The sequence below is a fragment of the Elephantulus edwardii genome, unplaced genomic scaffold, assembly GCF_000299155.1.
Source record: "Elephantulus edwardii isolate Elephantulus edwardi_28Jun2011 unplaced genomic scaffold, EleEdw1.0 scaffold00004, whole genome shotgun sequence".
Classification (NCBI taxonomy): domain Eukaryota; kingdom Metazoa; phylum Chordata; class Mammalia; order Macroscelidea; family Macroscelididae; genus Elephantulus; species Elephantulus edwardii.
In genome coordinates this window covers 12,337,986-12,351,264 of record NW_006399754.1, presented here as the reverse complement: position 1 = coordinate 12,351,264, position 13,279 = coordinate 12,337,986, and the positions used below count along the sequence as shown (strand labels likewise).

At 43.8% G+C, this 13,279-nt stretch overlaps 1 protein-coding gene across 1 annotated transcript in view; it reads left to right on the top strand.

Moving 5' to 3' along the window:
• The window catches only part of FARP1 (FERM, RhoGEF (ARHGEF) and pleckstrin domain protein 1 (chondrocyte-derived)), a 343,383-nt gene that overhangs the window by 204,363 nt on the left and 125,741 nt on the right, over window positions 1–13,279 (top strand). The window contains exon 3 of the mRNA XM_006879564.1: window positions 12,466–12,508. Within this exon, the coding sequence (XP_006879626.1) occupies window positions 12,466–12,508 (43 nt within the window). The remainder of the gene's footprint in view (window positions 1–12,465; window positions 12,509–13,279) is intronic.

Here is a 13,279-nt window from a genome sequence, read left to right as displayed (position 1 = left end):
TTCAGCAGTAGTTGACAGTTTTCCTATCAACTGGAGAAATTGGAAAATGAGTCTTTAATGAGCCTCTCATTGCTAATGCGTCAAAACCAACTCATCCCTGGGCCCTCACCACCCTCCCCAGCAGGTTTTCAGAAACTGTTAATTACGTAGGAGGAGGCTGCCCATCTTCCTGCCACAGAGCTGCTGGTGAACTTGAACCTCCAGAGAGGTACCACCTTTGTTACCACAAACTTCTGTGGTCCGCGCCACCAGAGCCTTTGGTATGGATCGCACACCAATGTAGAGAAAACATAAATCCTCAAAGCTGGGTTGATAAGCAACATCATTATAAATGGAAAAAAGATTGAAACTGCCAAGGGTCTTATTTAACTTGGATCCACAATCAACCCCCATGGGATTGATTAAGTAAAAAAATCAAATGACATGTTTAGGCAAATTTATTCTGTAAAAGATCTCTTTGGAGTCCTAAAAAGGTGAAGATGGTGCTTTTAGCACTAAGCCAAGTCATGAGTTGTTGTTGTTGTTGTTGTTGGGTGTCATTGAGTCCAGTATGACTCATAGTGGCTCTAAGAACAGTGTCCTATCCTGTGCCGTCCTCACACTTCTTGACACACTAGAGCCCATTGTGGCAGTCACTGTGTCAATCCACCTGGTTGAGGGTCTTCCACTCCTACGCTGACCCTCTACCTTTCCAAGCATCGTGTCCCTCTTCAAGGAATAACCCCTCCTAACAACATGTCCAAAGTATATGATGTGAAGCCGCATCATCCTTGCCTCCAAAGAGCACTCTGGCTGCACCCTCCCTAAGACCTTTTTATTTGTATCTTTGGCCGTGCATGGGATGTTCAGTGCTCTTCTCCACCATCACAACTCAAAAGCATCAATTCTTCTTCTATCCTCCCTGTTCATTGTCCAGCTCTCAGGTGCATAGCAAGTGATCAGACAGACCATGGCCTGAATCAGACACACCTTAATCCTCAAACTGGTTGAGCTGTATGCGTGCAGAAGATGGACAGTGGATAAGGAAGTTTAAAGAAGAATTGATACCTTTGCGTTATGGTGTTGGCCAAGAATATTGAATATACCATGGATTCCCAGAGGAATGAACACATCTGCCTTTGACCAAGTATAGCTAGAATTCTACTTAGAAGCAAGGCTGATACAATTCTGTCCAGTTTAACTTCAGCATGTTATCAAGAAGATTTGCTCTCTGGAAAAAGACATGATACTTGATAAAGTTGAGGGTCAGTGAAAGAGAAAGCTCCTCAGTGAGATTCATTGACACCCTCATTGTGACAGTGGAATCCAGCACGGCAGTGATTGATTAATGAGAAAGCTGTGAGACTGAGCAGTGTTTCATTTTGGTTTGCAAACGGAAGGGGGCTGTGAGTTGGAATTTCCTCTGTGTATCTAACATTGGATGAGGGGAAATTTTACAAAACAAAGCTAAAAATCACTCAGAAAATGAATACAAAATAGCATCTAATTTTGGTCTTAGGAAAGTAGGTTTAGATTTATGGCTGTATACATCATTCATTCAAAGACCTACCATTAAGTCACTGTTTGTTTGTTTCTTTTTTTTTCTTCCCCATTTTAGTTCTATGCATCCAGGGAATTGAGTTGTCATGCCAACTATAAGATTCGTGAGAGCTAATTAAAAACAATTAACGTTTCTCCTTTCTTAACTTCTCTCTCAACAGAGAATAGTGTTAAAATGTCAGTGATGATAACAGTGAGAAATCAACCAATTCAGGGCCGTAGACCCACAAGCAGAAATCCTATTGGACAAACGCAAGTTGTCAGACATTTTTCTGTTGTTGAGATATTATCTTATTTATACTTGTTATAAATTATTTTTCTATCAACTTAGGAGGGAAAATACTATAATTTATAAAATATGTATGGTTAGAACATACAGTTTTTTATTATTCAATATGACAACAAAAAGAAAAATTATTTGAGCATTAATACTCATTGCATTTGTCAAAACTCATCTATTACTTTGTATCATAGTCAGTTTATGGTAGGGCTTTTTTGAGGAGTATATATAACAATTTTTTAAAAAATATCATTATTTTTTGTGTGTACCATCAAATCAGATCTGACTGATACAGGGGGTTGTCCCTCCTTCTCCAGCAGAGTATCTGGTGGATTCGAACCACACACCTCTGGGATTGCAGTGCAGCTTCTTGCCATTAGGCCAGCAGAGCTTGCCACAACATGATTATTTTATAATATGTAAAACCTTTTGGAAATGCTTCATTGTGATTTAAACGTATGGCATCCTACACCTTTGGATTTGTTGTATTTCTGTAAGATGCTGTGGTTAAGGCCTTTGGCAGCAATTTGAACCCACCAGCTGCCTGATGGGGAAGGAGTGGAACAGTCTGCTTCTGCGGAGAATTGCAGCCTTGGAAATTCTGCAACAGTTCGGCTCTGTTCTTCAGAATCCCCATGAGGTAGACTTAACTTGAGGGCAGTGAGTTTGGTTTTTAGTTTCCAAAACACCTCAGAAATTCCACTTGCCTATAAAATACACCTAAAATGGCACCCACCAACAGAATGAGGGCAGAAAAATAGAAAAAGAAGAAAATGGTTTGGGGGGATAGTGGTTTATCTTGTGTTGCTTTGATACTTGGCATCAAAGTGCATCTCAGCCTCTGGTTTTTCGGTACCAAGAACTCACTCTGAAAGGGGAAGTTAACATTAACAAAGTATCAAAGGCCTGGGGGGGGGCGGGGGCTCGGACCCATGTATGGGTGGGGAAGCAGGGCCCTGACTGAACTCCATGGAGATCGCACTGGAAAGCTGTGATGAACCCCGAATGTGTGAGGCAGGATGTCATTTCTCAGCAGCAGAAGGCCTTTGATGAAGCAGGCAGTTGCATCTTAATGTCTTTCTCATCTTTGAGAATGAGGTTTCTCACATCCTCATTCATTGCAGTCAAATGCCTTCACAGTAAACCAAGCGGGCATATAAGTGTGCTCCAAAGTTGTTTAAGATGAACTTTATTATAGGAGAACGGAGTGAGGGATTTGGCAGAAAGAATGGGAACCAGCCGAAAACCACCACCATCTAGTCGATTACAGCACATAATGACCGTGCAGGGTGGGGGGAATAGGCCCAGAGGGTTTCCAAAGTCATAAATATTCAGAGAAGCAGTTGCCACATTGGTCTCCTGTGAGACAGCCAAGCACCTAACCGCTGCGCCACCAGGTCCCTTAATGGGGCTCTAATCGTTAATGTGCCATTGTGTTGGAACCAGTAGCCGACTCTCAGTGGGCTTTCAGAGGTCATAAATCACACAGGAGATTGCCTGTCTTTCTCCCACAGGGCAGCTGGTGGACTTGAACTGCCTACCTTTGAGTTGGGATGGCAGCACAACCACTTCCCATTTAACCACCAGAGCTCCCTACGGGGGCTAGAGATGAGTGATTCATTACAAATGGGGCCCACTGGCGAGCCACTGGCAGTGAGAGGAGGAGAGATTGGGGCGTGTTCGTTGCCCTTTCACTCAAGTGGAACGTGTTTTTATTCTGCCTGGTTGGATGAAAGAGGGACTTGGCTAGGATGGCCTGGCCTGGTTTAATTTGCTTCCCAGTAATCCTCTCTTTATCAAACTTCAAGGCTTTAATGTTAATGAAGCAGCAATTCCCCCCCCCCATTCTAGCTGCTTCCATGTTATCCATTCAGAGTCAATTAAGAGCTCTGTGTGCGAGCCTTCCTCGCCCAGCCCTGCAGATGCCCATCTGATGGAGAAATAGTGAGGTTCTAATAGGCCGTGAGCTTCTATCCCAGCTAATTCCGCTGAGATATAATTGATGCCTCATGGCATTATCACCGCGTACTCAACAAATGGGCTGATTAATTCAGGCCCGTCTTCTGTTCCCAGACCTGCATGTTCTAAAACCACATGCTCCGCTGGCTCAAATTGGTACTTGTATTTGATGCTTTCCACAGAAACACCAAGAAAACAGACCAGAGATGTTTTAAAACAATTTGCAAAATTGGCAGCTACATTGCCCAAACGTCCTTGTGTTGTCCTGGGTAGTTTGCAGAAGTTTGGGCAGCTTCTGTGACAGAGTTGGCAGTGGTGACAGATCGTTGTGATGGTTCCCCTGAGGCAAGCTGCCCAGGCTGGAGGAGCAGCGGCCAGCCGGCGCTGGAGGGGAGCCTCGGCCCTGGGAATCCCACTTGGGTTCTCTGGTCAACTCACGTGCGGTGCAGCAGCTGCTGCAGACCGGGCCACTACCTCAGTCACTAGCCCTCTCATTGTCAGAGGAAAAGAAGACGTGAGACCAGACCTCTCTAACCAGCACAGGAGCCCTGGTGGCCTGGTGGTGAGAAGCTGCGCTGCAGTCCCAAAGGCACAGGATTAGAATCCAGCAGCTGCTCTGTAGGAGGGACAGTCTCCTCCCATGTGGTTAACTCCCTTTGAAAACCCACTGGAGGGTCAGCTATGGGTCAGATCCAACTCAATGGTACACGACAACAACAACACATTCTCATCACAGAAATACATAGTTATGTACCATCGAGGCGCTTGTGACTCATAGCAACAGTGCAGTAGCTCTGCAGCCTCCCCTAGCCTCAGCCAGTCTCACTGACTCCCACATATTTAACCCGATTGCCCCAGTTACCTTGCCAATCCCTCTCATCCCAGGTCTTCCTCCCCTACGCTGTCCCTCCACCCTTAAAGCATGATGTCCTTCTCTAAGGACTGCTCCCTCTTAGCCACATGCCCATAGTATGTGAGATAGAGCTTAAAAATCCTTGCCTCCAAGGAGAAATTTGGTTTCACCCTCTCCAAAATAGACCTATTTGGGTTTTTTTTTTTGGCGGTCCATGGTATGTCGATTCTCTTTCCTAGCATCACAATTCAAAGGCATCAACTTTCTGACGTCCTTAGTCATTGTCCAGCTCTCTGATGCATAGCAAGGAATTCCAAAGACCTCGGCCTAGATTAGCACACCTTAATCTCTAGACTCACATTATTGTTTCTCAGAACTCTGGAGAGGTCCCTGACAGCAGGTTTTCCCAGTGCAATTTGTCTTTTGATTTCCTGACTGCTGGTGTCAAGAGTGCTGATTGTGGAGCCAAGCAAGCTGTAAACTGTTAACAACCTCAATCTCTTCTCCATCCATCATGGTGCTGCCCGTTGGCCCAGTGGTGAGAATCTGTCTTCTTGATGTTGAGCTTCAATCTTTACTGAAGACTACAGTCTTTGACTTTCTGTAGCAAGCACTTCAGGTCCTCCTCAGTTTCAGCAAGCAAGTTTGTGTCCTCTGCATAACATAGGTTGTTGATGAGTCTTCCTCCAATCTTAATACCATATTCTGCCTCAAAGAGTCCAGCCTCCAATATTATCTTTTCTGCATTTAGATTGAAAAGATAAGGAGACAGGATGCATCACTGATGTACTCCTTTCCTGATTTTGAATCATTCAGTTTTTTCTTGCTCTGTTTTAAGGACTGCTTCCTGATCCGAGTATAGGTTTCACACAAACACAGAAATGTGCATCTACTTAACTATATCCTTTGTCCTCTCCTTATCTCTCTTAGGTCCCTAGGTGGTGCAAATGGTGTGTGTTGGACTGCTAACTGAAAGGTTGTTGGTTCGCATTTACTCAGTAACATTACAGGGAAAATATCTAGCAAGATACCCCTCTGAGGAGCCCTGGTGCTGTAGTGTAGGACTTTGAAGCTTTCTAACCTTCAAGTTGGTTCAGATTTACCAATTGTCTCCTCAGAAACCAATAGATAGAGGATCACTGTGAGTCAGGACCAATGAGATGAAGGTGGGAAGCCTTGTGGCTAAGAGTGCTTTTGTTTTTGTTGAGTGCTGTCGAGATGATCCTAACTCATAGCGAATCCATGAGACACAGTAGAAATGTGGCTCAGAGTTTTCTTGGCTGTGATCTTTACCAAAGCTGATGGCCAGGTCTTCTCTCCCGACGGGCTATTGGAAGGGCTTGAAGGCCAACTATTCTGTTATCAGCTGAGTGTTCACCATTGCATCCAAAGGGTTCCTTACTCCTTAAGATTGTTATTGTTGTTGTGTATCACTGAGTTGAAACCAACTCAGAGCTGACTCTCCAGCGGATTTTCAGAGACAATCAGTCACATAGGAGGAGACTGCCTATCCTTCCTCCATGCTGGTGGATTCGAACCGTGTGCCTTGCAGCCATAGAAAACCTATGGAGTGCATTTCTATCCTGGAGTTCAGTTCCCAGGAGTCGGAAGCATCCCCATGACGGTGGGTATTATCACCTACAAGCAGAGGGCTCTTCTTAGATTTCTAGCCCAAGCTAATGCTTCCACCTGTGTTTCAGGTTGTGTCTCAATCATCTTCGGTTTCTTACCACGTCCCTTTTTGTCCCTTCTCGCTCATATTTTCAACATCTTTTAAAATGCCCCCAGTCTGTCTCATTAAAAGCAAGCAGATGATCGTTACCCTATACACCTCTTCCTCCTTTCTGTCTCTCGTCTCCCCTCTTCTCCCGAGCGTCTTGAAAAGCTCATTTGTCCTTCGTGCCATTTCTTGACCATCAGACTTTGAGCCCCAGTGCTGCATCAGGTGATTAGCAGATACGCTAACTCTCAGCTCACTTGACCTTTCAGCAGCTAATAATACTTCTTCCTTCTGGACGCACTGGCTTCTCATGTCTTCCTGGACACAGCTCTGTTCTGGTAGTCCTCTTCTTCTCATCTGCCTCTGTCTGGTTGCTGCTTGAAGGACTTTGTCAGTGCTCATGGTTTTGTATTCTCTGTGTCCACGTCCTTTCTCCTCTCCTCCCCCTGTGGCTTTAGGGAGTACTGACTGCTGAAATCCCACCGCAGCTCCTCCTCTGAGCTCCGGCAAGTGTGTCCAGCCCATTAGTTTCCAAATCGTCTCCTCCTTGGTAGCCCAGTTATTTATTATTATTAGTTGGTGGTTGTTCTCACTCTGTTACATGGTAGCCCATATACAGCAGATTGAAACCCTGCCCAGTCCTGCAATAGCTTCACAATGGTCGGTGTGTATGTGCGAATCTTCCAGAACTCTATTGAACTATGGATCTATTAGAAATCCTCGCATTTTCATTGGCTAATGATTTGCCAACAACTTCATGGTTTTTTCCAGTCATTTTCTATGCGTCTTAGAGCTGGACAATGAATAGGGATGACAGAAGAATTACTGAAGGCTTTGAGCTGTGGTGGTGGAGAAGAGCACTGAACATCTCATGGACGGCCAAAAGAACAAATAAATATATGTCTTGGAGAGGGTGTGGCCGAGTGCTCTTTGGAGGCAAGAAAGATGAGGCTTCGCCTCACATAGTTAGGGCATGTTGCTAGGAGGGGCTGTTCCTTGGAGAGGGACATGATGCCTGGAAGGGTGGAGGGCCGGTGAAGGAAAGGAAGATCCTCAACCAGGTAGACTGACACAGTAACTGCCACAATCGGTTCTTGTGTGTGAGGAAGTGTGAGGATGGCACAGGACAGGACAGAGTTCAGATCTGCTGTTTATCGGGTTGCTATCAGAAGTACTCAACTCAGTGGCACCTAACAACAACAACAGTGATTTCAAATAGCTCACCATGTCTTTCTTCTAAATTTTAGTTGGGAAGCTCTACTGGAATCTGTTCACCATGAGTGACCTTCTTGGTATTAGAAATACCGGTGGCATCCCTTATAGTGTCCTAGCAATATGGATGCCACCGTAGGACCACAACTGAGAGGTGAATGCTGACCACAACCAACCTCGGAACATGGCTAGGCTGGGGAGTGTTGTGTTCTATGTTCAGCAGGGTCACTGTGGACCGAAGCCAGCCTGGCACGACCCAACACCAGCAGAACCCTTCACTCTGGGTCTTTTTCCAGAGCCGTGCCATGGTGGATGACGGCACTGCCCACCAGCTCCATGTGGCAGACATCACCAGGCCATTCTGGCCCTTGTTGACCTCGTTTCACCTCCATCCAACCCTATCTGCAAATCCCAAATGCTTTCATGTCTTAAATATTTCTCTAATTCACCCATTTCCCTTTCAACTCTATTTTTGCTGTCTTTGTCCAAAAATACCATCATCTTCTGCGTGAACAATTGTACTTTAGTGACCTGCTTCCATTCTGTTCCCTACCCTAATCGCTTCTCACACTGTAGGTCTAATCTTTGTACAGTGCAGATCTGATCATTTCAGCCCTTTGCTTAAAATCCTTTCCATTGCTCTTCGGATAGGGATGAGCCCTGTAACAGGGTCTTGAGGGGAACTGACCCCTTCTTTACCCTCCAGCCTTCCTCTGCATGCCTTTCTCATTTCAGGCTTCTGGACGAGTGTTTTCATTGCACACATTAATACGCATTTCTCCCTCTCTTCCCCTTTATTTCCAGGGAAGTGTCTTCCCGGCCTCCAGCCTCCACCCTCTCCATCCTGCTTCTGTCTGAAACACTCAGAGCACCCCACATCTCCGATGGTTTACTCTGTCTCAGCTACCCCGTTACTTTCTTTAGGAAAAACGTTCCTGTCTCTCTTCTGCAGTTAATTGTAAGCTCCCGTAGGCAGGGGCCACTGTTGTTGTTCTCATCATCCTGTTTCCAGAAGCCAGCATGATGTCTCACACTGTAAGGTCCTAGTAAGGCGTGAGGTTCAAATCCTTCAGCTGCTGCACTAGAGGATGGGCACCCTCCTCCCATGAGATTTACAGCCTCTGAAAACCCGCGGGAGGGTCAGCTATGAGTCAGCTTCAACTCCGCTGCATACACAAAGAATAATTTGCTGAGAGACTCAAACTTGAAGAACAAGGCTTAGACATCTGTTTCCTTAATCTCCATTTTTCGCATCTGTCAAATGGAAATGCTTTTTTCCTGTCTTTGAGGCTCATTGGGAGAAAAGCAGTAATAGCTTTCTCTGGTGATTATTCTCCTAGATCATGAAGAGTTGAGGGTAGAATCCTAGCTAGAGATGATGTCCCTTGAGAAAGCAAGTCTTTCTCTAGTAGAAGAATGGTGGAAGTGAGGAGTGTAGGAATGAGGGGTTTATTATATTTTTTTTAAAAGTCTGAGTACATAGGATGCTCTCATTTTTTTTTATCCTGAGAACTGTGAATGTCAATTTAAAGTATCCTCCCCTCTCCACCCCGATCCCAGTTCGCTTTTTTCCTTTAGAAAAGAAAATCCAGTGGTGATTACTTTTGTAAAACATAATGCATTATAATGATTGTATGAAACACAATATGAAGAACAGTGTGAAACACAATGTATATGAACTTCATAAGCAAACCAGTTAAAATAAAATGCTCCAGAAAAAAAAAGAAAGAAAAGAAAATCCTTTCCTTGTTATACAGTCGTGTCCCCGCTCCCTCAGTCCACTTTACTATGCAGCTCTTATTCTGAACTCTTTTTATGCCAATAATACCTAATCATATATTCCTTTTATACAGCTCTCTCTCTCTCTCAATGCCATGTACATTATTTATCCCCTCTTTTGTTTCCCTACAACCGCCGTGTCAGTCCTGTTTTGTAACAGTAGCATTATGCACGATTTGTCATTTTGTGACTGAGATATTTCACTCAGCATGATATCCTCCATGGTCACCCATTTTGTATAATAGTTCATGAGTTCTTTGTTTTCCAGTGCTGCATAATATTCCATTGTGTGACTGTACCACAGCTTCTCTATCCATTCTTTTGTTGATGGGCACTTAGGTTGTTTCCAACTCCTTGCTATTGTGAACAAAGCAGCAATAAACATGAGTGTGCATATATCTGCTTGGGAGGCGGTTCTGGTTTCTTTAGGGTAAATTCCCAGAAGTGGAATTGCTAGCTCAAATGGTACTTTTATTTCCAACTTTTTGAGAAAGCGCCATACTGCCGTCCATTGTGGTTGCACCATTTTACACTCCCATCAACAATGAATAAGGGTTCAGCATTTGTTGCTTGCTGTTCTGTTATATTTTGCTATTCTGACTGGGGTGAGATGAGATCTCATAGTAGTTCTGATTTGCATCTCTCTTAGAGCTAGGGGTTTTGAACATTTCTTCATGTGTTTGTTCATCATCTAAATGTCTTCTTTGGTAAAGTGTCTGTTCATATCCCATGCCCATTTTTCAATTGAGTTGTTTATCTTGTTGTGGTGCTCGAGTATTCTATAAGTTTATAGAAGTCCCTTATCTGACATATCATTACCAAATATTTTTCCTCAGTCTGTGGCTTCTCTTTTTACCCTGTTGGAGAAGTTTTTGAATGTGCATAGGGATTTGATTCTTAGAAGGTCCAGTTCATCTGTTTTATCCTTTCCTGGTTGTATGGTTTTCAGGATGCTTGGAAGACTGTTCATGTTGTGGATTAGGGCTTCTAGGGTTCTTCCAAGCTTTTCTCTAATGAATTTTATAGTCCTTGGTTTTATTTATTTTTTTTAATATTGTTATTAAATTTTACTAGTTTCAATGAGCATTCACAGGGATTCTGGGCTTTCACTCCTTCATTGCCGCACCATTCTCTCCACCCTCCTCCCCAGTTTATTCTTCTTCCCCGCCATCCGAATGTCTGTTTTAATTGTCCAATTGCCACAGTGCTTGTCAAAGTCAGTTCTGATTAATCTCCTTTGTCGGTGTGTCCTTTGCCATTCCCCATCACTCCTCCCGGAGAGAGACTTCACCCTGATTCATAAGGAAAAGGGGATGGCGTATTCTCAGTCCTTGGTTTTAGTCCTAGGTCCTTGATCCACTTTGAGTTGGGTTTTGTGTATGGTGTGAGGTGTGGGTCTTGTTTGAGTTTTCTGTACATGGTTTTCCATCTCACATACTTTGGGCATGTGACCAAGAGAGACTGGTCCTTGGAGAAGGACATCATGCTTGGAAGGGTGGAGGGACAACGCAGGAGAAGAAGACTCGAGATGATATGGATTGATACAGTAACTGGGGCAATGGGAGATTGATGTGTCGGGTTTAGTGAGACTGGCTCAGGACAGGGAAGGATTCAGAGCTGCTGTACATAGTGTTGCGATGGGTCACAGGTGACTCGATGGCTCATAACAATAGTAACTACATAGAGTGATGAGTGAAAAGAATATGAACTTTGAACCTGCACAGATGTGATTGCAGGCTAGTTCATTCACCCCTGGTGAATGAACAAGGACAAATTATTTAGCCTCTGGAAGTCTCAGCTTTCTCTCCCGGGTAACAGAAATACTTGTGGTCTTGTTATGAGAGGTAGCAACATGTGTAGTGTCTGGTACAGAGGTGGTATTTGATAAATATTTATTCCTTTTCCTGATTCTTTAAAAATGTGCTATCCTATATGCCTGTATATGTAATTATTTTACATAAGCAACATGAATATTTTACCCAACTTGTAACCAAATATGTGACTATTTCTTAATACTTTCTGAATATGTAGAAAGATAAATGAGAGAAGACAATTTCTTACCTAACTATAAATTATTTCTGAGTCTGGGAAAGATTTTTGGAGTGCATAGATGGTGCAAATGGTTAAGTACTTGGCTGCCAGCCAAAGGGTTGATGTATCAAATCCACTCAGAATTGCCTCTTTAGAAAGACTTAGCACTCAGTCCACTTTTGAAAGATCACTACCATTCATCAAATTCTATTTGAAACTCTGTGTTCAACATGATTCAGAACAGATTCAGTGGTCACTATTTTTGGGTTTTGCTCTTTATAGAAATATTAATTTCAGGGTCAAGCATTTAAAACCAAGCTTATCAGAGTCAAGTTAATTGTAACCCATAGTAAAGTTATTGAGCAGTGTGCAACTGCCCCATAGGGAATACTAGTGGCCTAGTGATAAGAAGCTGCACTGCAATCCTGAAGCACATGGTTCAAATCCACCAGCTGCTCTGCAGGAGAGGGATGGGCAGTCTCCTTTGGCACTATTTACTGCCTCTTAAAAATTGCTGGAGAAGCAGCTCTGATGAGTCACTTCTAACTCAGCAGCATGCAACACCAATCTTTATGAAACACCCTGCCACATATTTCTCCTGCCTGGTGTGTTTGAACTACTGACCTTTGGGTTAGAAGCCAAGCATTTAATCATTGTACTACTGATGTGCCAAACGTGGTAATGGGCACCCATGGTGGGCAGTGTTGGCTGGAGCTTCCCGACTAAATCAAGCCTGGAAGCAGGAGCAGCATCCACTTCCGAAATGGCTTGCCTCCGGAAACTCTATGTATGAACAGTGCTCTGGCTGTTCGTTCATAGGGTCACTATGAGTCGTTTACAACTCGACGGCCTAACAACAACTACCTGCACTTAGGGCTAGTAGTAGCAGATTAAATCAATTCTATGAAAAGAAATGTTTGTAAATGTTATGAGATACAACTTTTTTGGGGGGGAGAGGAGAAGCAGCAGATGGCCTGAAAGTCTCAAAAATGTTTTTATTTGTAACAGTTTTGTATAAAAATCTCCAAATACTTGCATGCTTTCTTTCGTTAGTGACCTAAGTCTCAGTCATCCTCTTTTTCTCTCTTGTAGGTGTGGCTGGATCTCCTGAAGCCTATCGTGAAGCAGATTAGAAGTAAGTACGTGTCATGTTTAACAGTAATGCCGCGGATCAGACCGGATGTTGTCGTGTTTAGATGTCTTTTGTTCTCAGGCATTGAGTACTAAGACTACAGATTCTGGGTTACCGCCTTGATTGCGTTTCATCATTGACTAGTCCTTGCATTATTAAAACCTGTCTTCTGCAGTCTTAATACATAACAATTTGGTAATCAAAACCTCACTTGGGAAATCAAAGGCCATTTTAGTAACAGCTAAAGTATGCTCTTATGCCCCAGAATAATTGGACTTGACTTGCCTGTGACAGTCTGTCATCCTCTCATTTTTTGAAAGGGAGAGGCGGGTCCTTTCTTCATCACACGCTTTGTAAATGATATGGCCTGCTTCTTCATGCTTGTGAAGCCAGAAGGCAGTTGCTCTTTAGAAAAAGAGCCGAGGCCTTGCTGTCGAGTCAAAACTGACTCCGGCTGACCCTTTCGGTGGCTGTAAATCACACGAGAGGAGATTGCTGTCTGTCTGCAGGGAGCTGCTGGTGGATTTGAACCCCTCAGAGAGGTATGGGCCTCTGGCTTGCAGTGAAGCTGTCTATGGACTGCGACCAGAGGTCTTCCTTAGAAAAATAAAGGGCCCATGGTTGTGGGTGTATGTATCTCTCTTAATGACAAGCAGAACCCTGAAAAGATCGTGGTGTTCACCTTCATTGTACACTAGAGAGAAAGATTAAGGAGGGTCCTAGGAGTTGATGTAATAGTTAATCTCAAGGTCGGTGGTTCGAATCCACAATTGT